At 38.7% G+C, this 27822-nt stretch overlaps 1 protein-coding gene across 7 annotated transcripts in view; it reads right to left on the reverse strand.

The window, feature by feature from the left end:
• The window catches only part of TBC1D5 (TBC1 domain family member 5), a 294380-nt gene that overhangs the window by 14779 nt on the left and 251779 nt on the right, over positions 1–27822 (reverse strand). For all 7 annotated transcript variants that reach the window (XM_088150763.1, XM_088150764.1, XM_088150760.1 and 4 more), the window contains 3 exons: positions 17342–17441; positions 10664–10743; positions 9200–9376 (listed from right to left, as the gene is read on the reverse strand). In XM_088150763.1, the coding sequence (XP_088006889.1) occupies positions 9200–9376; positions 10664–10743; positions 17342–17441 (357 nt within the window). The remainder of the gene's footprint in view (positions 1–9199; positions 9377–10663; positions 10744–17341; positions 17442–27822) is intronic.

A 27822-nucleotide genomic window follows, 5' to 3' on the forward strand; every position in this document is an offset into this window, starting at 1 on the left:
TAGGTCTAACTCTCTGTTTATTTTCCGTACTCTGGGCATTAGTCTATATAGACAGTAAAGGCCTATTTATGGGCTAATGTTCCTTCTGATTTTTTTAACTGAGTCATTTAGAGGTCTCATTTCAGCAATACTTTCATTTCCTGTAGTGTACCAGTATTTATCTGAGGTCCTTACTTCAAAGTTATTCCAGATCAAGCTTGTTGTGTTTTGGAAAAACATATTTTTACCAGTTTTTATCTAGTATAACTTTTTTCATTCCAATGGTCCATCATCTAGATAACTCAGACCATGATCTCAGAAATCATTTTTCCCCATCAACACTGTTTAAGCAGCCAGTTATTTTATTTTATTTTATTTATTTATTATCAAACTTGTATGCCGCCCATCTCCCCCAACGGGTGACTCTGGACGGCTCACAATAATAAAAAAGAAAAAACACAAGTCCCTCCAACCATGGATAAAATCTATAAATAATTAAAAAACATATATTAAAAATGCCCCAAAACCTCCTATAATTTTTAGCCCTAAAAACCTGCAAGATGCTGGGAGGGGGGGACAAACCCATCACCCCACCAGCCATCTCCACAGGTGCGGGCCCCCCTCCGGCCCCCAGGCCTTCTGGCAGAGCCAGGATTTAATCCCTTTCCTGAAGGCCATGAGGGAGGGGGCACACCGGATCTCAGGAGGCAGGATGTTCCATAGGGCGGGCGCTGCAGCAGAAAAGGCTCTCTGCCTAGACCCCACCAATCGAAATTCCTTGACTGGTGGGGTCTGCAACCTGCCCCTTCTGCTGGACCGAGTGGGGCGGGCTGAAATGACTGGGGCGAGGCGGTTCCTCAGATAACCTGGTCCTGTGCCATGAAGGGCTTTAAAGGTGATAACCAACACCTTGAATTAGACCCGGAAACAAACTGGTAACCAATGCAGCTCACGCAACAGCGGTGTTATACGTGCCCTCCTAGGGGCATTGAGAACTGTCTGCGCCGCCGCATTCTGCACGAGCTGTAGCTTCCGGATACTCTTCAAGGGTAGCCCCATGTAGAGCACATTACAGTAATCCAACCCGGAGGTGACCAGGGCATGAGTGACCGTGCGGAGGTCCTCCTGATCCAGGAAGGGGCGTAACTGCTGCACAACATGAAGTCGTGCAAAGGCCCTCCTAGCCACGACTGCCACCTGCTCTTTGAGCAGGAGTTGTGAGTCCAGGAGATCCCCCAGATTATGCACCGGGTCTGTCTGGGGTAGTGCAACCCTGTCAAGAACCAAAGATGACAAGCTCCTAGATCTTGAGGCTCCCCATATCCACAGCCACTCCGTCTAACCAGGGTTCAGCTAAAGCCTGTTGTCCCCCATCCAGGCCCCCACAGCCTCCAGGCACCGCAAGAGGGCAGTCACAGCATCACTTAAGGCACCTGGGATGGAGATGTATAATTGGGTATCATCAGCATACTGATGATACCTCACCCCATGGTGCTGGATGATCTCACCCAGTGGTTTCATGTAGATGTTAAATAGGAGTGGTGAAAGCACTGACCCCTGTGGCACCCCACAAAGTAGGGGCCGGGGGCTGGACCTCTCGCTCCCTATCAACACCGATTGGGTTCGGCCTTGGAGAAAGGAGCTGAACCAGCACAACATTGTGCCACCCAGCCCCAACTCCTGCAGCTGACCCAAAAGGATACCATGGTCGATGGTATCGAAAGCCGCCGAGAGGTCAAGAAGAGCAAGGATGGATGCACTGCCCCCATCCCGCTCTCGCCAGAGATCATCTAAAAGTGCGACTGATGCTGTTTCTGTCCCATAACCGGACCTGAATCCTGACTGATAGAGGTCCAGATAATCCGTTTCTTCCAGGATCCTCTGAAGCTGCCGCGCGACCACCTTTTCCACCACCTTCCCTAAAAAGGGGAGGTGGGAGACTGGACGAAAATTGTCCAGGAGAGTGGGGTCTAGCAATGGTTTCTTGAGGAGTGGGCGGACCAAAGCCTCTTTGAAAGGCTTCGGAAACACCCCCTCCTGCAAGGATGAATTAACCACCGCCAGAACCCACCCTAAGGTCACCTCCTTGGTAGCTTTAACTAACCAGGAGGGACAAGGATCTAAACCACAGGTGGTTGCACTGACAGCCCCAAGGACCACTTCCTCAGGGGCAACAGGATCAAACCGTTCCCAGATAACTGGGCAAAAACGTTCCCTGAGCAACTCCCCTTGTCCTGCTCCACGCTTGGCTTCCAACTGAGAATGGATCTGAGTGATTTTATCCATCAGGTGTTCAGCAAATTCCTCTGCACGACCCTGCAAGTAGTCCTCCGCCCCCCCCTTTTCCCAGGAGGGCCCGGGTGACCCTAAACAGGGCTGCAGGGCGACACTCTGCGGATGCAATAAGAGCAGAGAAATGTTGACGTTTCGCTGCCCTTACCGCCACTAGGTAGGCCTTAATAGCAGCTCTAACCCGTGTTCGGTCTGATTCGTCCCCAGTTTTCCGCCAGCGGCGCTCTAGACGTCTCTTAGCCCTTTTCAGCTCCCTCAACTCCTCCGTGAACCATGGGGAGCGCCGGGGGTGATCGGCCAAGAGAGGACGCACAGGCGCGATCCTGTCCAAGGCCCCAGCCACCTCTTTATTCCAGGCTGCGGCCAGAGCCTCCGCTGGGCCATGCAGCAAGGCCTCAGGAACAACCCCCAGCTCCCTTTGGAACCCGTGCGGGTCCATCAGTTGCCGGGGGCGGACCGTTCGAATAGGTCCCACCTCCCTGCGGAGGGGGGCAGCATAGGAGAATCCCGCCGCCACCAGGGAGTGATTTGACCATGACAGGGGGGATAATATAAAATCCCCCACCAGATCATGCTGCCACTGCTCTGACAAGAAAACCATGTCTGGGGTGTGACCACTGTCCCGGGTCGGGCCATCGATGACCTGGGATAGGCCCACGGCTGCCATGGTAGCCATGAACTCCCAAGCCGCCTCCAAGGCCAACCCCAGGGACGGCAGATTAAAGTCTCCCAAGACCATAAGTCTGGGGAACTCCACTGCCAACCCCGAGATGGCCTCCAGCAGCTCAGGCAGGGGGCTGCTATGCAGCAGGGAGGCTGGTACACTAGCAGCACTCCCAACTGATCCCGTGTGCCCAACCTCAGAAACAGGGTCTCACATCCAGTCACTTGTGGAGCAGGGCCCCTGAAGGCCAATAGGGATTCCCTGATGACCATTGCCACTCCCCCTCCCCTGCCCTGGGGTCTCGGCTGGTGCCAAACCCTAAACCCAGCTGGACACAATTCCGAGAGGGCTACTCCCCCCTCTGCTGCCAGCCAGGTCTCGGTGATGCACGCCAGGTCAGCCTGCTCCTCCCCAATAAGATCGTGAATAAGGGGGGGCCTTATTATCGACTGACCTGGCATTCAGCAGCAACAGTCAAAAGCCCGGGCCTCTGTAGGCCTGCTGACCAGGGTCTGGGCTTGAGCTCTGAGGGCCGGAACACGCCACTGGTATAACGCATCGGGGGTGTCTTCCCCTGAAACGGCCTGCCCTCTGGCTCCCGCCATACCGCCCCATGCCTGTCACCACCTGAATGCCCGCCCTAAACCACCCGAGGTCCTCCCCCCCCTCCAGGCCTCCAACTTAAGGGGTCCACCATACCACCCACCACACACGGGAGAGGAGACAAAAAAGGAGTGGGGCAGTGAACCCCCGTGGCACTTCAGCTGGCTGCTCTCAGTGCCAACAGGGGCTCAACCCCCCCAATTCCCTACCAAACACTCGCCCTCTCTCCACCGACTTCTCTCACTGGCTGGGGAGAGAAGAGCCCCACTCACTCCTACCCTCTGCCCATCTTCCACCCAGGCAGAGAGCAGCGTATAGTATTGGCTTTCAATATTCTTCTTTCTCTTTCCTATCCTATTCTGTGGACTGGAAAGATTATACCTTTTGTGTTCTTATAAGGTTTTGTTGCACCCTCTCTGCCCTATAGAGATCCAGTGTCCTGGCTTCTATTCAGTTAAGTAGCTACACTAGAAATTTTAGACAACATAGAATATAGAATATAAGTGCACAGTTCAGTGAAATAGATAAGAGCAGTCCTTTGAATTTTATATAGATAGGTTTTCTCCATCAAGTTGCTGTGCAAAACTGTATAGAGACCAAGATCATTACAATGGTCTAAGTGTATAAATATTGAATGAATGTTAAATGTATAAATACAGGAACAAGATGACAAAGAATTCTGATCTAGAAAATTGAACAGAAGTAACTTAGGCCTAGTTAGTTCTGTTGGGAAGGTGAACTCACATCTCCACAAAGGGAAACAAGTTTTTGATGATATACAGAAAATGGAATGTGGAAATGGGTAATGTTTTTTGGATATAATAGATGATAACAAACAGAGCCAAGGGGGAAACAGCAGGAACAAACCATAATTTAATTACAAAACTAAAAAAAAAAAAATCTACAAGTGAGAGCTCCAAATCTTATTTCAACACTAATTCAAATTATTTATTTACAGTCCCAGACCAATAAAACACAATTTCAAAATGTAAAATACAGAAAAACCAAATCTGAAACAATTAATAATGAGAAGAGGGTATCAACCGGCTTCTGCAAGTGATAGCTGTTGCTAGAAACTTAACAAACTTTATAGTGATTGTACAAGTTGGGTTTTGCAAAAGGAAGATTGTAATTTATTGATCAGAGAGAAACTAACATTTGTAACAGTTGGGTTTATGAGTGCTAAACATCATGGGTGGCACAATGGCCAGTGTAACAATACTGACCGAACCTCTGTTATCAGAACAAAGCATAAGATTACTGCATGGAAAACAGTATACTTGCCTACAGTCTCCATAACAGGGAGTGTGCCAGTTTCAGTCAAGATAAAAAATCTATTGGAACATTATAGGGTGTTACAGAGATAGCTAGGAATCGTACATGGAGAGCCTGCAACTGTACCATAATAAGGGTAGGTGATTTTTGGCCTGCCATTTTATAGATCTAAGTCCCAAATCCTCTGTTTAAGTTTGATTAAGACTCTATCTGGCCTGAGTGACAATCAGGGCAGGTTCAGATAAGGTGGGTCAAGAGAATCATTGCCAAAAGGAGCACTGTATAAGTTGTCAAAATATCTGGTCCAGGACTCTAAAGAGATTAAATCATTGGCAATGGAGCTAGGTTTATCTGAAGAGTGAGAAACAGGATGCTAGAACAGGCAATCATCCTTATTTGTTACTGCTTGCTGGAGCCTTCCCATTTCACTAATTTCACCACAATATTGTCTTTGTTGACATTCCCTATGTTATCTCCATATACCTCTATAACAGGCATATACTCTGGAAAGATTTGATATTCTACCTTTGAAGGCGATGGAGAAGAGATTCAACAATATACCTTTTCAAGAACACCTCTGTATCTGCTCAGATGCAGAGGTTGAGATAACTGCACAAGTTTTCCTGAACTGCCCTCCATATTTTACCTTCAGTTAGAGCTAATCTCCCCCAACATCAGCAGATGTTTCAAATGGTCCTAGTCTGAAATCATGTTTTTTCTACTGAGAGAGCAATCCAATGCAATGTTGTGAAAGTCATCAAATTTTGTGGTATTGCATTAGAAGAGGTTGGTCTGACAAGAACAGCTTCTGACATCTTCACAGCTAACACAGTTTGTTGAAATATATAAATCTATTTAAACAAGCTGTGATTGTTCAAATACATTATAATTTAATATATTCATGTAAATTAAATATATACATATATTAAATATATGTTATATACACATAAAATGTTAAAATATAAATAAGAAAAATATAAACATTTATATATTTTAAGAATATATACATTCTTTATTCGTTTCATCCCCTGCGAACTGTTTTATGTGATTTGTACTAGGATTTTTTTTTTTTTTGGTTATACTGTCCTTTTGTTCTATGACCGTATTACAAACAAATAAACTTACTCTGGAATAGTATAAGACTTCTATGTTTACTGAACTGGAACTTAATTTCCTCTATGCATCTGATACAAAATATTCACTGAATTGTATAAAACACAGATATTGGAAATGAAGGGAAAAAACGGGGAAATTATTGGTGCCTCGACTGAAACAGCAACATTATTGTTACTATTAAGAATACTCAGGGCAATGTATATGACTCTGATTTTATAAATCAGCATTTATTTGAATATTTATACTCAAAGATTACTGAGGAAAAAAATCATGTTTAAAATAATATAGTACCTGTCGAATGATCATTCTTTCCTCAGTTATATATATATACAGATATAAAACAGCAATTTGATAAACCACCTAATTATTCAAATCATTGGAATAAGTCTCATATACTTTAGTAAAACTACCTTTTGAGACATGGACCAATAACCCTAACTGCTTCAGAATCCCTTCTAGTATTAGAAAATTTGATGTGTTATTTAGAAAACATTTAGTAACAATTTATAAATAGATGTTAGAATATATTAAATTTGACATTTGAAAAGGTAGGGAGCCATAGCATTAGGAACTGGAGTATCCAATATGTAAATGACAATGGGGAACCATTTTGGCATCTGACTTCAATTTTATAGTTTTAAAAAGCACTAAAATCTCTTTTTCCATGGATCCTTGTGAAGCTGTTTTAAAATAAGTCAATAAATTCTTATCTGTTACTTTGAATTTATAGCAGTTAATTTAGCTTAGAGGCTCCTGATTTTACATTATGATGTTATAATTGATTGTAATTTGTTATTGTATAATTGTTGTTTTAGTCTATGTATTGTGTTTTGATATAAGTACATTATAAAAATAAAATTATTACTATTGGATACCTATGTATTTTTTTCATGAAGAAATTCAAAAGTATACCTAATTGTTGGAGATGTGATGGTCAAAACACCACATTTTTTCATATGACAGCGGGTGCCTTTTAGAAAGTTTTTATTTCCCATATTAAATATGTTTGAAAAACTCACTGATTTTTGTGGATGCTTGTGTTCTTTTATTTATTTGTTAAATTCACTGCCCCCAGCTGATCTTTGCTGTCTTCTTCCTTCCACTGCTGATGAGGCGCAGGGGTAGGCAGCAGCGGAGTGCAGGGTGGCCGAAAGGGCAGAGATGGAGGGGGGAGAGGTGGGTGGGGGGAGTTGAAGTACACACTGTGGTTGTGTGGGCAGGCTGCCAACCACCTGAATTTTGATCACGTGACTGTGGGGGTGCTGCAATTTTGACAACTGGCCATAACTACTATTTGTTCAGCACCGTCATAACTTCGAATGGTCACTGAACAAATGGTTGTTAAGAAGGACTACCTGTATTGTAACCACTGCTATGGCCTAATGTTCGCCTATAAGATAGACCTGTTAAGAAGATTAAAACAAAAAAGCAATAGTCAAACTGCAAAACACACAAATAACAAAAAACTCTACTTAAAAATGAAACTTAAAAACGAACACCGCAAAACATTGCAGTTTCTTGGAAGTAAGTTGTACTAAATTCAGTGAGCTTGTTTGTACATAAGCGTGTACAAGATTGGGTCTATATAATTTTTTAAATTATTTTTGAACTATACAGTGGGGCAAAAAAGTATTTAGTCAGCCACCAGTTGTGCAAGTTCTCCCACTTAAAAAGATGAGAGAGGCCTGTAATTTTCATCAGAGGTATACCTCAACTATGAGAGACAAAATGGGGGAAAAAATCCAGAAAATCAGATTGTCTGATTTTTAGAGAATTTATTTGCAAATCATGGTGGAAAATAAGTATTTGGTCACCTACAAACAAGCAAGATGTCTGGCTCTCACAGACCTGTAACTACTTCTTTAAGAGGCTCTTCTGTCTTCCACTCGTTACCTGTAGTAATGGCACCTGTTTGACCTTGTTATCAGTATAAAAGACACCTGTCCACAACCTCAAACTCCAAACTTCACTATGGCTAAGACCAAAGAGCTATCGAAGGACACCAGAAACAAAATTGTAGACCTGCACCAGGCTGGGAAGACTGAATCTGCAATAGGCAAGCAGCTTGGTGTGAAGAAATCAACTGTGGGAGCAATAATTAGAAAATGGAAGACATACAAGACCACTGATAATCTCCCTCGATCTGGGGCTCCACGCAAGATCTCACCCTGTGGGGTCAAAGTGATCACAAGAACGGTGAGCAAAAATCCCAGAATCACACAGGGGGACCTAATGAATGACCTGCAGAGAGCTGGGACCAAAGTAACAAAGGCTACCATCAGTAACACACTACGCTGCCAGGGGCTCAAATCCTGCAGTGCCAGACGTGTCCCCCTGCTTAAGCCAGTACATGTTCGGGCCCATCTGAAGTTTGCTAGAGAGCATTTGGATGATCCAGAAGAGGATTGGGAGGATGTCATATGGTCAGATGAAACCAAAGTAGAATGTTTTGGTCTAAACTCAACTCATGTTTGGAGGAGAGAGAATGCTGAGTTGCATCCAAAGAACACCATACCTACTGTGAAGCATGGGGGTGGAAACATCATGCTTTGGGCTGTTTTTCTTCAAAGGGACCAGGACGACTGATCCGTGTAAAGGAAAGAATGAATGGGGCCATGTATCGTGAGATTTTGAGTGAACACCTCCTTCCATCAGCAAGGGCATTGAAGATGAAATGTGGCTGGGTCTTTCAGCATGACAATGATCCCAAACACACCGCCCGGGCAATGAAGGAGTGGCTTCGTAAGAAGCATTTCAAGGTCCTGGAGTGGCCTAGCCAGTCTCCAGATCTCAACCGCATGGAAAACCTTTGGAGGGAGTTGGAAGTCCATGTTGCCCAGTGACAGTCCCAAAACATCACTGCTCTAGAGGAGCTCTGCATGGAGGAATGGGCCAAAATACCAGCAACAGTGTGTGAAAACCTTGTGAAGACTTACAGAAAACGTTTGACCTCTGTCATTGCCAACAAAGGATATATAACAAAGTACTGAGATGAACTTTTGATATTGACCAAATACTTATTTTCCACCATGATTTGCGAATAAATTCTTTAAAAATCAGACAATGTGATTTTCTGGATTTCCCCCCCCATTTTGTCTCTCATAGTTGAGGTATACCTATGATGAAAATTACAGGCCTCTCTCATCTTTTTAAGTGGGAATACTTGCACAATTGGTGGCTGACTAAATACTTTTTTGCCCCACTGTAGCAATATACTTTCTGATAGACACATTCCTCTTTAGGAATTTCACTGAAAAGTATGCACTTTACCTTCTTTAGTAGAGGGACAGACTGCTTTGGAGCTGAGGGGTTTTCCACATTTTCAGTCGCCCTCTTGCTCTGATTGCTGGAACAATAATGATCATCTTCTATTGTGATCTGTTCATTCTCTTCTGCTTCCAACTGACTTTGATTGAAACGGAGGGAGCCTTTCAGAATATCCTTAATCTGTTGAAGATACAGGAAAAAAAAAATACACGCTTTAGCTGAATTCTAAAAGATGCCACCTAGATTCTCTTGAGAAAACTGTCCTATCATCAATTGTCTTAAGTGATTAAAATGTATACAAAATGGCGAGCAGTGTTTCTCAGTAAACGCTTTTCAGAACTCATGCATCTTTTGGACAAAATGATAGGCAAAGCAAATATATTTAAAAGAACCAACTATACCAACTTGTCCTATATACCAACTTGTCGTATAATAGTGTCATTAAAACACTGACATATGCCATCCAAGGCTAGTCTACATTGTTACAATGTGCAGAGAAATTACAAGACAACTGACACAGATCACAATTTATATTCTAATTGAACTATATATAATAATATTCTTCCCACAATGACATCTCAGTATTATAAAACAAATTAAACATCATTAAGTCTCCCTCTGTTCCTCTATGGAAGTGAATGAGATGGCATAAGTTTATTACTGGATAGTGTGGGGAACAGGCAGTTGATTCAATACCCACATGTTGTATCCTTATGGATGAGCAGGCTGACCTTGCTAGTACCAATGAGGATTGAGTAACACTGGGATCTGAATCCTAGTTTTGTTCATCTATGCTTTCCGAGAAGTACCTGGGGAAAATTGGGGATCATTAGGATGGAGTTAAAGTGGCCTACTATGATGCTGTCCCCGACTGTACACAGTGGAGGTCACACTGTTGTATAACATTAAAAGAAAGGGGAACAGGAGGGCAGTACTTGGGGAGTCATGCCTCTCTGGAAATAGTGGCAGGACCTTTAAGTAATTCCTGGAAGAGTGCTACTATCCCGAGCAAGAAAAGAAAAAGCTCAGACTACTAGTGACCATGAGGGAACTGACAATTAAAATGGGAGGGCATCTCAGTTAATAAAGATCTGTTCTGCAGAGACAATTTATCTGGTATTCCAAGACAGACCTATCATGGCTAGTCTAGGGAAGCTTAGTTTTCCTCTGTACTGATTTTTTAATTTGTCATGTTTCTTAATAAAGTTGTGTCTTTTTAATCATATTACTGTTTCTTTACCTTAGAGCATTAAGAAAGGAAGTTAAGTTAGGCTACTGCATTATAACTCTATTAAATTCCAGAGATTCTTTTTGCTCCCTTGCCACCTCAAAGGTCCAAGGTTTCAAACTTCTCTAGCTCTAATTTTAACACTGATAATATCTTAATTAAGTCTAATTTTGAATAATACAATGTTAAGATAAATATGTATCATACAATATTAAAATTACATTATTTTTATTCCATACCTGCTTCAACCCAGCCAAAGAAACGAGAATTTCATCTTCTTTTTCCAAGTGTTCTTGCAGGATGACTTCTTGAATATTTCCTGTAATACCAAAACCAATGATTGGCAAAAGAAAGCACCAGAATTATGATCATTTTTAGCAAACAGATAGACAATACTTTTTTGATTTTTTGAATGCTGTTAAAAATAGCAAGTAGCTAAGAAATATTATTATTATTGTTGTTGTTCAGGACTTCCATAATCATGAGGTATTATATAAGGATAATTAAATTAAAGACAGACATGACCACTTTTGACCACAGATACTCTTCAACAGTTGCAGCAATAAGGCAGGATGTGAATAATGTGTGCCTCTGACATAGATTTCTGGTATGTCTATTGAGGCACATTTATGTCTCATATTTGTTTGTTCAGTTATTATTTCACACAGGACTTTTTTTTTTAGATTTTTTATTCTGCCTTTAATATTTTTATAAATAATTCAAGGCGAATGTACTTAATGATCCTTCTTCCTCCTATTTTCTCCACGACAACAACCCTGTGAGGTGAGTTGGGCTGAGAGAGAGTGACTGGCCTAAAGTCACTCAGCGGCTTTCATGCCTAAGGCGGGACTAGAACTCACAGTCTCCTGCTTTCTAGCCTAGTGCCTTAACCTCTAGACCAAACTTCTGCTTCTTTATGTTTAACACACAATTTTTATATTGTATTCTAACTTTAAAGTGTTACAATCTGCTCTGAATAGGGCAGAGATGTGATATAAATTGCTATATAAATGAATAATTCTAATATTGTCAGTGACATGCTGCATATACAGTGGGGCAAAAAAGTATTTAGTCAGCCACCAATTGTGCAAGTTCTCCCACTTAAAAAGATGAGAGAGGCCTGTAATTTTCATCATAGGTATACCTCAACTATGAGAGACAAAATGGGGGGAAAAATCCAGAAAATCACATTGTCTGATTTTTAAAGAATTTATTTGCAAATCATGGTGGAAAATAAGTATTTGGTCAATATCAAAAGTTCATCTCAATACTTTGTTATATATCCTTTGTTGGCAATGACAGAGGTCAAACATTTTCTGTAAGTCTTCACAAGGTTTTCACACACTGTTGCTGGTATTTTGGCCCATTCCTCCATGCAGATCTCCTCTAGAGCAGTGATGTTTTGGGGCTGTCACTGGGCAACACGGACTTTCAACTCCCTCCAAAGGTTTTCCATGGGGTTGAGATCTGGAGACTGGCTAGGCCACTCCAGGACCTTGAAATGCTTCTTACAAAGCCACTCCTTCATTGCCCGGGCGGTGTGTTTGGGATCATTGTCATGCTGAAAGACCCAGCCACGTTTCATCTTCAATGCCCTTGCTGATGGAAGGAGGTGTTCACTCAAAATCTCACCAGCTCGAGGGAGATTATTAGTGGTCTTGTATGTCTTCCATTTTCTAATTATTGCTCCCACAGTTGATTTCTTCACACCAAGCTTCTTGCCTATTGCAGATTCAGTCTTCCCAGCCTGGTGCAGGTCTACAATTTTGTTTCTTCAACAGCTCTTTGGCCTTGACCATAATGGAGTTTGGAGTGTGACTGTTTGAGGTTGTGGACAGGTGTCTTTTATACTGATAACAAGGTCAAACAGGTGCCATTACTATAGGTAACGAGTGGAGGACAGAGCAGCCTCTTAAAGAAGTAGTTACAGTTCTGTGAGAGCCAGACATCTTGTTTGTAGGTGACCAAATACTTATTTTCCACCATGATTTGCAAATAAATTCTCTAAAAATCAGACAATGTGGTTTTCTGGATTTTTCCCCCCATTTTGTCTCTCATAGTTGAGGTATACCTATGATGAAAATTACAGGCCTCTCTCATCTTTTTAAGTGGGAGAACTTGCACAATTGGTGGCTGACTAAATACTTTTTTGCCCCATTGTATACCAAATGTTTTGAAGGAAGCAACTGTAAGCCCAGTTCTAAAAGAAAGCTACACTTAATCCAGTAGTTTTTAACAACTACTGGCCAAGTGTTAATACTCAGGGAAGAAGTTTGACAGGCTGGTTACTGTGTAGCTTCAATAATTATTTGGACCTATTCCTGTTATGGGCTCAGTCTTGATTTTGAGAGACTATCTTTGTGAGTGGGGAATCTGGGGCACAGTACTATCATTCTTCCACCTTATACAGCTTAACCTCATAGTAACTGAGCTGTGGGTTCTACTGGGTTCCATTCAGTCACCAGTGAGCTTACTCAACACCTATTATGAAGTCATTAGGGATGGTAATCTGAATTAGAAGATGCTATGTAGATTCTTAAACAGTGTCCAGAACCAGTCACGCCTGGATGAGTACCAAAAGCTTACACTGAATCCTAACAAATAGAAATTTCCTTATCTGGAAATTAGGGAAGTTGCTTGCTCTGGATGTGTTGTGCTTTCTCTGATGGAGCAGATACACTGCTTTGGGGTATCCACAGATCAGGGATCGACAAAATGTTTTAGACTGGGGATTACACCTCATTTCTGTACCCTTCCTATGAGCCAGGGGGCTTGGCTGTGGCATGCAATGGTAAAAGCATGCAATGGCGAAAACAGTGTCCAAGTGTGTGTTCAAATCTCTTTTTAAATATTATTTATTTTTATTTTAAATATTATAATATTTTAAAATATTATTTAAATGCTATTTTAAAGAGGCTTAAAGTACATTTTATTCTATAAATAAGGGTCTCACACTTATTCTAGATTCAACCTAATCAATGTAGGCTAAAATAGCCTTAATTTGTAGGAGTGTCCTTTTCCTTGCTGGTTCATAAGATACAACCATTCTTGGACAGGGATAGCTTTGCAATAAGAAATTTCATAAAGAAGACTTGATTACTGTAACACTCTCTATATAGGGCTACATTCAAAGTTGGTCTAGAAGCAGTTACTGCTAAATGCCAGGACAAGGCTGCTAAAGTGGGAGATCTATGTTACATCTGTTTTGAAAGAGCTGTACAGGCTGCCTGCATGCAATCAAACCAAGCTCAAGATGCCTCTAATGTCATAAACCCTATTTGAAGCCTTGCAGTGGGTGGACATTAAGTGACAAGCTGAGAAAGAGCATTCTTAGTTCAGGCACCCCTGAATTCCATACTATGGAATTCCTTCCCTGTCTAATGATGGTTGGAATCAGGTCTAGTTAGCTATCTGCTCACTCAGTTTTTGTTTTTGTCTGATCTTACTTTGCTATACTTTTTAGTGATCTTGTTACTGATGACATATTCCTCTTTTACAATTTAAACTTTTGGAACTGTGCACTGATTTATTGATCTGTTTTATTGTATTCTCTTTGATATTATTTTTAATGAAGGAAAATTGTAACTGTCTACATAAAATGAAAACACAGATCCAAATTTTTTCCATCCACTTTTTTTGTTTAAGCCTCAAACTTGGACAAACGTGGACAAGCTATGATTAGTCATAGCTGTGATTACTGGGAACAAATGACTTCAAACTCTGGTATAAAACTGACCTGTCTGGCTAACAATAATTAGGGTTAACCACAGTTTAGAATTTGTACTTAATGCTAAACTGTAACTAACTAAAATATGATCTCCTGGACATACAAGAAAGACACAAAGTGTTAGTCTGTGGTTGGCCTAATCTTGATCTGTTAATGAAAATGCAACATTTAATATGTTTAAACATAGCTTTGGGGCATAATTTATAGCTTTGGTTACTTTTCTTTCGAATGGTACCTTGGACCCCTATTGCTACATTGGTCTACATTATTTTCCTAGCTATTCACTTATGGGAAGGTCTTATGCATTACTTACCAAAGGATCTGGCAATATTATAAAACTATAGCTTAAAATGTGGAAGTTACTGCATTTGCAATCAACTTTCCTAATCACCTGAATTAACAGAGTAAATTAAATTAATATGAGCGAATGGCAAGATGCAAGTTAGCCAATTAAATCAAATAGGTGTAAAATAACCTGAACACCTGGAACAGTAGCATATGGGATATTTAAATGTAACAATATAGGCAAGAGTATTATTTTTTTTGCCTGAGTTTGAGGCTGTATATGTATTGATAAACTTGTATTGCATATATGACAAAATGCCCATCTGGTAACATTTTAGCTTTGAAGTATACTTCCTAACTGAAGTTGCTGTTTTCTGATTGTGATATTTGAAATCATTCTCTTAGAAGTAATAAAACTTTCATGAGCTGCATTAAAACAGAGAACAGCCTGGGAACATCTTTTCTGGAACAGTGAGCATTTATATCCCACAAATGAATTATGAGACATATAAATTATTTGCAAAGCAAAGAAAATCTGTTCCTATGTCATAAATGGCTTTCTTGAGTTAGGGCTCATATTGTTCAAAAGCAGATAAAAACCATGATTCTCCTTCAGGAAATCTGCAATTAATACACACTCTTCAGAATATGTCTATTCTGTCAATAGATGGTTTGTTACCAAATAAATACTTAGCAACTGGTTATAAATTCTAGTAATTTTTCCTACTAGGAGGTCAAACCAGTCAATCTTAAAGGAAATCAACCCTGATTGCTCATTGGAAGGATCGATAATGAAGCTCAAGCTCAGATATTTTGGCCACCTAATGCGAAGAGAGATCTCTTTGGAGAAGACCCTGATGCTGGGAAAGATTGAAGGCAAAAGGAGAAGAGGACGGCAGAGGATGAGATGGTTAGATAGCATCACTGAAGCAATGAGCATGAAACTGAGCAAACTCAGGGAGGCAGTGAAGGACAGGAAGGCCTGGCGCAATATGGTTCATGGGGTCACGAAGAGTCGGACACGACTTAACGACTAAACAACAACAATTTTTCCTACACAGGTTAGAATTTAATCACACACTAGCTATGATAATGAATGACAACAGTAATTCAAAAACTAATTTGTGGCATACACTAGAATATGTGAATTGTTTAAAACTTGAAGTTTAAATTCTAGAGGGCTCAGAACCATATCAGTTTAATATTCGATTTATATTTAACTATAGTTATTGTTAAACTATATGAGTTAAACATAATAATAATGCAGTGGATCAGTGTGGAAGCGAGAACATTAGGATGGCCCTTGCATGTACACCAACATATCCTCCCCACATTTAATTTCTACAAAATGCCTGCATAAGGATGGCATATATTAATAATTCTGGCTTGCTCCTCATGTTTATACCACAACAAAGCTAGTTTTAGGAAATACTAAACAGACTGCCCTGTTTTTTTTTAAACCGAGACTCAGCAGGTAACAGTGTACTCCCTTACATTTTTAAAACCCATCCAGAACCAAACAACGATTACTGCCCTGGAATAATGACCACCTACAATTAATACAATGCCACACTAAAGATCTCAAATGTCTTTGTCTCTATTACAATGGATTAGCTACAAAATGTGAAGACTATTCTCCATATATATTAATCTTGCCACAAGAACCAATGTATCATTGTTTCACATGCTGTATTTATATTATTCAAGGCACTACATTCATTTCCATAGTAACACAGAGACAGGGCCCCAAATCTACAATTATATTGTCATTGTGTGGTGCCGCAAAAGAAGCAGATGAACACTTAATGAGGAAGCTTTTATATAAACACACAAATAAAAATTACTATTCTAACTCATCATTTCCTCCTTCACATTCCAGAGAATACAATTATAAACTTGGCAACTTGTGGATCAAATCCATGGTAAAAACTGGTATGTTGAGTAGAAGCATAGTGATGTCACATTATAAAGGTATGGAATGTTACCCCATTAGCAAGATATTTTTCTAATCATAGGAATACAAATAGGCACACACATATAAAATTAGCTGAAGCTTGGCTAATTATGATAAAATTAATGAAATTGATATTGGTGGAGAAGTTACTCTCAGATGTCTATAAACTACAGCCATTTGCAATATATTTAATTATCACATGCAGAAAAGAATCCTGGATCAGAATTCCAACAAAAATGTTGCCAGAGCAGCAGCATGCTTCACTTATGATATTAATTACAGAAACAGCTTAGAATACTGAGAACATCCAATCTGTGGACAAATTATAGATGAAACAGGGAAAATCCCTCCAAACCTAGTTTCTAATAAAGCTGACTACTATATAAACAAGATTTATCATGTAAGTGAAATAAAAAAAAATATTGCAATATAAGTTGAATGAAAATGCTAGCACAGGTTTCGTAGAATCTTTCAAGTGAGGAAAATTTTCTATTTCAAATTATGGGGTGAGGAAGGGAAACCAAAATGAACTTCAATCATAGCTATACAATGTGTGGGGCTATCTTCATGTAATAAAATATTTTTTAAAAAATCAGTCCAAATGCAGGTTGGTAGATAGATGTTTTTCAGCTTCTCCCTCTAAGGCTGATAAGAGTGACTGGCTTTCCCCACTCCTACCCCAGCACCTTACCTTAGGCCCAGTAACGCATTTGTTCTCATGTATCTGCTCAGTCACACTTGACTTTCAGAGACTTTATAGATTAGCTTTCTCAATTTTTATGATGTTTAGAATGTTTCTAGGTTTAAACTAGTATTTGCTTGATGCTACCTATCCATATACGTAGATTCTTCGTTGGTACGTATATATACCTACATGCGTACCCCTCCCAGCATATAATTATCAACTTGATAATATAAACTTAGGAAGCATTATCCAGACTTCCTTCTTACCTAGATGTATATTCATCATTTTTGCACAGTATTTGCACATGGCCTCTAACTCATTCAATTGTCCTTGAAGAAATGAAATCTGGGTCTCTAATTCTTCTTCCTATAATAAAAACGTAAAAAACCTTGTCTAATTAAAAACATTGAGGAAAAATAGCACAAACATTTATTTATGTTTTACATTTCTGTTGCATCCATTCTCAAAGAGCACCTGTCCCATTTTAACCTTATAGCTATTCCATATTCATAATCCCAACTTTGCAGAAACTATCATCTAAGATACTGCAAAGACAAACATAAAATTGAAGACAGGGATATTTCTGGCTTCTGCTATTGTCCAAAGATCGAAGGAGATGATTAACAGAGAGAACATATAGAACAGAGAACCTCAGACTGATGCCATTGATTGATCAGTGAAAAGTAGCCTATTTATTTATTTATTGTTATTTATCAGTTCCTTTCAGAATCAGCTTATTTAAAAAGCATATAACGCTTGCAAATAATTACAATTCAAACTGCTTTAGTTTGTGTTACATAACTAACTTAAGTCAAGCTGTCCAACAACATTAATTTAGTTTTCTCATTAGCAAAGCCTTATTTGTGTGCAATGTACACATTTCTTCTACCGTGACTTAAACCATCAATAATAATGTTTCTGTGTAATTTTAACAAACAACATAAACAGGCCCTGCTTCCTAGAACTTCTTATATGTATTTCTATACTCAAAGCATTTCTGTAGAGAAACAATATTCTCTCTCTGTGTTTGTGTATGATGCTTTATATAATTTCTTTTATTATCCTAAGACAATTTTCATATGTTTTGATTGGTGGTAGGACTGCAGAGTTTATTAGCTTGTTAGAATCTGAGAGAATTTTTCTCTTTTCTCAAATAAATATAGACTTACATTTAAAAATCAACAGCAGAAATGCAATAGCAAAGTGAGATAAAACAACATGTTCTCTTTTCTTGTATATTTGAAATACTGTATGTGATATGCTGCTATAGCTTTCCCTTAACAGCAACAAAGGTGTGTTATAGCTGATAATGACATGCCATTTTCTCTTATATAACATCTCTCAAGATTTCTGAAATAATTCTTTGGATTTGATCAAGAGCACATTGGTCATCTTCGGGTTCCCCTGAAATCTATGTTTCAATCATAACTTATATCCTATTGATTTAAATGAGATCTAAATCCAAGGGACTTCAAAACAGATGCTTTGGGTTTTAGCAGAGTTCATATATTCATCTTGCATACTGTTGTAATCTCTGCTAGGACTCCCAGCAGTTAACAATGAAATGTATAATATAAAACATCCCTGATAAGGAAAAAATAAAACACTCATGGTAAACCTAAGTAAAAACAAATAATTGAAAGAAGTAGCAATATCATTATAACAGAAGAACCTAAAAATCCACCAACAATATACAATCCCAGATATTGTCCACTTAGACTACAAATGCTTTTCTCATGAGCTTTGTCTTTAGCATCTTCTGAAAAGAGATCACAGAGGGGCAAGTCTGACCTCAATTGGAAGGCTGTTCCAAAATGCAAGCACTTGAAAACCTGCACCTCCAAGTTTCAAAGCCCTCGTCCCTCTTTTAAGTGGGGTACTATCAGTAGTTTTTGCTGGGACAACCAATTTGACAGCATGATTCTGTATGGAGAATATCTAGGTACCAAGCCATACTGTATAGATCAAAACCTAGCACTCTAAATTGCACCCAAAAGCCTACTGGAAGGCAACGCAGGATCTGCAGGATAGGTTTAATATTCTCCGGGTGACAAGTACCAATTAACAACTGCAGCTTCTGAGTGGACTTCAAAGAAAGCCCCATGTAGAGCACATTGCAGTATTCCAACAGTGGTGATGAAATCATGAGTTACTGGGGCAAGGTGCTCCTGCTCCAGGTATAGCTGCAACTCATGTGCTAGCTGCATTTGGTCACAGTGTACTTCTGCCCAATCAACAATAGCTGTGCTTGCATGTTAACAAACTATACTCGATACAACAGAATCTCCATGCACAAAAGCAGCTCTGTCTGGCTTGGGTTCAACCTATTTCATTCTATCCAGACCATTATAGTCCTCAGGCACTGGGGCAAGGCATGAAGAACATTTCTAGCATGGCACAGGATGTTGTGATGGAATGTAAATCTGCCTTTGTTTGGTATAAGATGTAGTAGAGAGAAACTCTGCCAAATTTTCAAGATTCCGTTCTTATACCTTAAAACAATAAAGAGCATCCCTGAAATCTCTGCATTCCTGATCTTGGGCTGACAGACTGTAATGTAAAGTACAAATTAGGGTATGATCAATGTATTATTGCACCACACCCTGACACACACACATCCCCCCAATCTAGTCTCCTTGTTTGACCATAACATAGTAATATAATATAATAATCAGACTGAAAATAATAATAATAATAATAATAATAATAATAATAATAATAGTAACAATAATAAAACAATAGGTTATCATGTGGTTGAAATTCTATTAAAACTACAAAATAAAGTTTACCTTGATCACATATAAAACCCTCAGGCCCCTATATAAGATTACACATTTCCCAAGGTTATTTAAACATAATTAACCAAACGCTAATTATACAAATGTTTCAACAAGAATGTGCATAATATTAATCTACCCAACCACAAAATCTATAACTAATAGTTTACTTAGATATGCAGCCATAAAATGCTAGTTAAAACTGTGTCTATTGCTATTTAATTGTAGACTGTTTCACTCTGTCTTCAGATTATAACAGCTAGGGTGCATCTGTTTAACAATTATTTTCTGCTTTCAGATACTGCCAGCAGGAAGGTGAAGGCTCTCCTAGGAACCTTTGAAGCTATATTAAAAAGCATAAAGTCTTCTGCAAGTCTGATCAGCGTGCCTGTAATGGAGTAAAATCCACAAAATATTTGTCCCTTATATCTTGGGATAAAGGGTAATAAATTAAATAGTGAGATCTTCTATACTGCCTGACACACAAATACGCATTCTTTACGCATATGGAACTCCTGTCATTCTACCTTCCAAAACTACCATTAGCGTTATTATTCAGGACAGAAAAATTCTAGTTCAGCATATGCAAGCTGTAATCTAGAAACTCTTCCACATCTAGCTGCTATCCTGCATAAGGCTGCAAATTTTGAAAACCACTAGCCAGGTAGTTAATTATTTATTTAACGTTTTAGACAAATAATATTTTTTTTCTACCAAAATAATTTGGGTCACTTTTGATTTGTGGCATTTACTGAATCAAGAAAATTTACAGCCACCACACAGTTTATTCCTATAATGATAATTATTACTTTATTCTTTGTATTTTATGGATCAGGCAAGCCATGCATTTGCACTTTATAGAAACAAACAGATGGACCAGATTGCAATTTGTGGTTATATTTGTAGGCATGATTCAGTGGCATTACATTAACTGTAGATTTCTTGCCTATTAATAGGTTTGAATTTACTAAAGTATCCTACATATCTATAATATCTTTCTAATGACCTCATAGTATTCCTTGGGTAAAAATAGGAGTAGATGGTGCCATAGTCTATAAAAGATGTTAGAGAATGTTTCAATCAATTTTATTCTCATTTATTTCATGAGTGAAAGATAAAATTAAAAGATGAAGGGCCAGATATAGTAATGAGAGCAGCTGAGATTCACTGGTACTACACAGAGGGGGATCATATTTTGGATCCAAAGTAAATAAAGATAATAACTATTAAATCCAATCTGAAAGGACTGAACCCAAATAAAACAAAACAAAACAAACAAAAAACAAACAACTCTGAAAAGCTAGTACACCACAGAACTTTCAGAGGAAAAGAACTAAAGAGCTAACTTATTGTAAGTATGGCAAAAATGTGGCACATGAAGACTGATCAATATATCAGGGGACTACTTACCAAAAGAAAACCAGAAACACAAAATGAAACATCCCAAAAACGTAAAGTTAAAAAAGAAATGCACTAATGTAGATTTTTAATAACTAAATGTGGTAAGGGAAAGGATAACCTAAGAGACCCTGTGACTGATGGTAATGAAAAACGTTTCAGAATGATAGATTCAGGTTCCTTCTTGTCTGTTGTAAATTCAGAACTGGTGGATAAAAAAGTCATTTCCCTACTTGATATGTAATGGTAAAAAGGTTAGGAAATAAATACTTTTTTAATTACCAGAAGTCAGAGTATAAATGGAATGAAGAAAAAAGGCTATTTGAGACAGACCATCAGTTCATATCATTTATTACAGGGAGTGACATCATGGGTCTTGATTGTCTGTATTCTTACAGTAGACAAAGGCAACAACAAATAGATTTGGGAAATTACCTGTATCTTTGATGTTCACCCAGATGCAAGGGCTGTACCTGAGAAAAAGATAGGTTATGAAGAGGAAGCAATTGGACAAGATAAGCCAGTGGTAGCAGAAGATGATTTATTAACAGTGATGTTAACAGAGCAGTTCATATGGCACTTGGAGGTGCAAAGCTAATGCCAGAAGAAGCTGCAGAAGCAAATGGAGGAAGACACTGTAGAAAAATAAGCGTCTAAAAGAAACTAGAAAGGAAAGACTGAAAGGGATAAGATGGAAATGGAAGCAGAAAGGTTTAAAGTTTGGCTACTGAAAAACATGTGACACCACAGTAAAAAACCCAATAGCAAAAGCATCAGTAAAAGCTTCAGATGAGGCAGTAGAGGGAACTCATTTTGTGAGTGCTTTAAGAAAGAAGAACACCAGGCAGGGAAGGCAGAACAGTTATCTGTTGCTGACAGAATGAAAACTACTACTGAACAGATATGGTGGATTTGAAAGAGAAGAAAAAAATTGGAAAAAAACCCCCTTTGCTTCAAGAGAAACATTACTTTCAGCTCCAAATGAAACTATTTCTCCAAGAGATTTCACATAAGCACATGAAATAGAAATTAAAGAAAAGGTTGACATTTCTGCTACAGTAGAAAAGGAGAGGAAAAAAGGATGGTAAGACAGAAGAGGGTGAGGAGACAGAATTATCATCAGATCATTATAAAAAATGATGAGAATAAAGAAATGATGAGAATAAAGAAAACGATTTCACTGACAGGTGAAGAAAAATTGAAAAATGAAGATAAAGCTGGAAAATTAGAACTGGCCTTAGATATACTGGAAAAGATAGGGTATGAAGTTCAGCTTAATGCTGTTCAAGTTCATCTAAAACTGGCAGAGGTTAGTATGAAATCTGAAAACTAAGCAATGGAAATTTTTCATCATCCCTAACTCTTCAGCAGAAGTATTTAGAAATCCGTAACAGCTTGCTTGCAGAAACTTATGACCACCTTAGGTGAGTCTAAAACTACAGTGATCGGTATGATGACACACTACTGCAGTTCAGTCAGTTAAGGTTGACTGAGCAACTAAAAGCAAAAGGAGAGAGACTAGCTGAGGATGGGAAGGAAATACAGGAACTCAGGAAGCAACTTCCTAAAATTAGGAAAAGAATAGACAATTAAAAAAAGGTTTTTAAAAACTGTTAAGGATATCAAGACTTGCTCTGAAGATAACCCTGGTTGGTGAATCTTCTAGCTTTTCGCTACATCCAAATTAGCCAAACAACTGATGGAGCTGCATATATTTCCCAGTCTGGGGAGGCTGGGGGAAGGAAGAATTCAATAGGGAGACAGTGAACTGAGAAATATAAATCAAAACTATCTGTTAATTAGGATGGCAATGCTACTCTCGGTAGGAAATTGAGGTTGCACAGAGATGGAGAAAGCTGAGGAAAAAAGCAGTAGCAGCTAACAATGTGAAAGATAATTATCTATCTGTTATTGCTCATGTTTTATTAAGCCAGGAAACAGAATTTTTTTTAAAAAAAAAATCAGGCACAAGATACTCTTTTGTTTAGAACCTGTTGAAGGACAGTAGTTTAACCTAAAAGGAAAAGAGGCATATGTGATGAAGAGGGGTTGTTGCTGTTTTTTTGCTCTGCTAGAATGCAAATAACAGGATAATTTATTACATTTTCATAAGGAAGTTAGACATAAAGCTAAGCCCAATTCACCTCACAGGGTTGTTGTTGTGGGGAAAATAGGAGGAGGAAGGAGCACTAGGTTTGTTCGCCGCCTTGAGTTATTTATAAAAAAAATAATAAAGGCAGGATTAAAAAAATCTAAAAAGGAAGAGAACTTGGTGTGTGTGTGGGGGAGAGGACAGGAAAAACACACTTGATAGTGAGAACTAAATAAAAAGAAAAGGAAAATGAGAAGAACATTATATCATATACTGTATAAAGCAAAAGAAAAGGAAGGCTCTAGAAATCCTTGAGATAAACCGAATACTAATTCAGTAATTATGTACAGCAAGAGAGTTTCACTGATGTACTTCTGTAAAGATAAAAAGTGTACTATCTGTTCATACAATGCCACTGTTTAATAAAATGTTAATTGTTCATAATCAACTCAACCTCTGATTAAATGAGAAACAACATGTAATAAGATACTATGCTAATAGGAAACGGCTTGATAACTGATTAGAGAAGTGATAGCATCAATATAAACTCAAAACCACTTATTATTTAGGAATGGTGGCAGTGAAATTTTCAAGAATATTTATCTCCAAAATAAATTTATAGAAAATTATGCCATATCCTGTCAAATTAGCATGGTTTCATTACTAAATCTACCTATCCACAATTGAAGTACTTTTTGAAACTCACAGATCTCCTTTCAGCATACTTTTCTTGAGGAAAGAATCTTAAAACTTAAGGAGAAGGCAGTGATGATGCAGCTCAGGGAATTCTTAAGAGGAAGACAATTTAATTTTAATGATATATGCTCTGATAACCTTAAGGTTGTGTTACTTGAATGTACTCTTTGTGGAGTAGTCTTTGAAGATTGTCCAGAAACCTTGCTGGCTCAGAATGTGGTGGCATGGGTGGTAAGTCCTACCTCTACCCTTATGCAGAAAGCTACATCAGCTGCCAGCTGTTTTCCAAGGCCAATTCAAGGTGCTCAGTTTGGTTGATAAAGCCTTGCATAGCTTAGGTTGAAGGACTGCCTGCCTAGTAAATAAATACAACTATAATAATATTATATAAATAGTTCTGGCTTGAACTCCACTGAAGAGGAGAAAACGCAAGCCATTCTGACAGAAAAAAAATTATCACTAAGTTTCTAGGAAACTGCAAAAAAAGCCTCCCATACCTTTATACTTGACCCTGCTGATAACTAAAAAACTTCAACGATTTCTTGAATAATATCCAAAAGTCAGTTGGACACTACAGTAATTTAAAAATGAAATTTAAACACAGGAGTATAAGTTGGCTTGTAAACAACTGTTACTATAAGAAACCGCTAGCATTCATTTTAAAAGAGGAAAGTTGAAATGAATTAATTTATATTGGTGTCTTAAAGCATCTTAAGACAAATTTTCTAGACCCAAGATACTTCATTTAAGCAAAATATATTTGCTGCTTGTGGATTGTTTTAATAAAGATCAAAAGCTCTTCTCCCCCCTCTTGGCTGATAGAATACTTAAAGCTTTATGTACATATATTAACTGAATAAAGATAATGGGAGTAAGTAGGGGAATCAAATGTGCTTTCAACCATCCCCTACTTAGTTAACTCCCATCCAAGTGTTCTATAATGTGTACATTTCCTGCCAAGCCAGGTTAAAAGGATTTCTGCATGCTCTTAAATTCACCTTAAGCATCTGGTTTCAATTACATGAAGTAAACCTTTCAACAGAAACTTAGGGTTATGGTTTTCTACAAGGAATTTATGAAAGGACACGTGGGTTGAGTGGCTGCTGCCATAAACAGGATTTGAGAATATCCAATCCAACCTGTATAGCAGATACACTTATTTCATTGTTCCTATTTTAGGGAAGGCAGTAAATGCAGAGACATTCCTGTCAATTTCTGATGATGGAGTTTATACCCAATTGCAATTGCCTCTTCTACATTTCCTGAGCTAGGGATGGCCCAGAAAGTGGCATTATATTTTTACACTGGGGCATTTGGACGCTAAATTTGAGACATTATATCACTTACTTGATTAAGACAACTAAGGGTACCATTTTACTAATCTAGATTATGTTTTGCAGCACACAAGCAACAAATGATATAAGGAATATCTTCTGCTCTAGGAGTGTGGAAGCCTGCTTAATATATGACAATCAGACCAAAAAATAGCATTATTAATTGTAGCAACATTGATATTAGCAGCTATACAGCTCTCACTGATCAAATAAAATAGATGTTCAGAGGAGGGATTTAAGATGGAGATGTGGTTATAATTCTTATAATGAGCTCCTCCTAAAAGCTTTTTATTCTACCTATATTTTAGTCCACTGTTTGTTTTTAGATCACTTGATTTTTTTTCTTAATGACCATCTTTTACTGTTTTACTTTTTAAGTTATTGTTACTGCTACTATTGGTTCAGTTTTTTTTACAGAAAGTACATTTGCATTGCTGTCATGGGGAAAAAGAAGAAGAGACAGTGAACACCTTCTACAATACAGTCTTCATCTAATCCTCTGAAACAACAGAAAGTTGTCACAAACAAGTAAGCCTCTCCTGTAAGTAATATCACTCCACTTCATCTATCCGACAGGTATGACTCCCTAGAGTGGGATTTACAGGTTGAGATAGTCAGCAACTTCTAGAGCTTTCCTCCTCTCTGACAGACAATACCCCCTCCCCATAGGCTGTTGCTGTTTGCTCAGCCGCCCAACGGCTCATACAGGACAGAGACGGGGCCTCTAATTTTAAATCTTTGAAAGAACAAAATACACTTGACTTTATTACTAGACATAGTCTACTGACAGCACAGACCGTTCTTTCAACCGACTAAAAATAAAATAAAGTAGGTGTTCAGCCATGGACTTACCCTGTGGCAGCACCAAGTAGTTGAGAGACACCATTCAGAATTTCCCTAAATGTCAGGCTCTTAATAGCTAACTCAGCCAAAAGTATCCCCACTTTGTAAACAAGATTTGTTGTAAGGATAAGGGATAATTTTTCAGAAATCTCAACAACTGAATTAATCATTTTAGAATCCAAGCCAAGTCAGAGTATTTTCTGATAGAACTGGAAGAATAACTTGTTGACCAGTGATAATGGGAGAACAGGTCTCGAGTGCCTGCAAATGGTGATCTTAATAATACTGGGAAGCAAATGACAGTTTCCTAATCCTAGTGACTATCGGGAATATGGATCTGTAGCCAGTCCTTCTGCAAGAATGAGATCATAATTAATTTATTAAATTTATATACTGTCCAACTCCCAGCGACTCTAACGCAAGGAAAATGTAAAATAGAATGTCCAATGTTCATCAATGATGAAGTGAAGAGGAGCACTACACTCAGTAATGGGGTCAAAGTGTAGGAGTCTTCCGTCTTCAACATGCACTGGCTGTTCAATTGTGTGAGTGGGTAACACATACTGTCCAATAGCCTTGTCAATAAAATTAGCCATTGGTCCTCAGTCCAATAATGCAGAAAGGTATACATAATAACTAGTTGCTAAGCAGAGAATAACAGACAAGATAAAATGTTCTACTTTGCATTGTAAGTTGAAACCCCTCCCCCCATTGCCTGACAGCTTCCCTTCTGAACTCTTGAAAGACAGGCCTCTCTCACTTCCCGAATTTCCAGACTGGGGAATTTACCAGCAAAACAGCATTTCATTGCCAATTCAGGGCAAGAAAACTTAGCCAGGCAAACAAATATAAAATGTCCTGAACTGCTACAACAAAAACATAAACCCAAGATACATCTATGTTATTTCTCTGCAGTTGACAAATTTGGGGGTGAGGGTGGGGAATCTACTTGTTCCTAAGTAGTCAACACCAGAATAGTCTGAAGATTCAGAGAAACTGGAGGAGTGGGACTATAAAGGGTGCAAAAGAAAGCTTTGCACCCTTTATAGTCCCACTCCTCCAGTTTCCCTGAATCTTCCCTGAATGGAAACTTTCTTTTCCATTCCCAGTGTGCCTCAGCTTTTCTGGCCTAGAAAATCTACACTAGCCTTTTATCTATCTACATTAGCTATCTCATAACTAGCTTATTTTGTAGTTCATTAGATACACCTTCTTTAAGTCAATCAATTAAAGCAATTTTATTCCAGTCCATATCTCTTGAATACAAGTGAAAGTTTGCTACATATAACCTATCAATTTCTCAATTTTTCTTATGTAGGTCCTTCTGGCAAAGTAATCAAAGCCACACAATCATCCATTATAGAATAGTTATGTATGATGGGAATTGCCCATCTGGCATATCTGAGTACAACTGGTAGAAAACATGGCTGGTCTCAAAGATATATGTAATTCACATTGAGTGATGAAAGTCTTGAATCCACTGGGGATTAATTATACTTTCCATTGATGAACCTGGAGAGCAAATTAACATGGTTGGAGGAACAAGAATGAGAGGAGTTGCAACTGCAGCCACAACTGGTTGCTGTAGTTGACCAAATTGCTGCATC

Source organism: Python bivittatus, unplaced genomic scaffold (genome assembly GCF_059951505.1).
Source record: "Python bivittatus isolate LINGU-HERP-01145 unplaced genomic scaffold, Pbiv_v1 ctg000610_np1212, whole genome shotgun sequence".
Classification (NCBI taxonomy): domain Eukaryota; kingdom Metazoa; phylum Chordata; class Lepidosauria; order Squamata; family Pythonidae; genus Python; species Python bivittatus.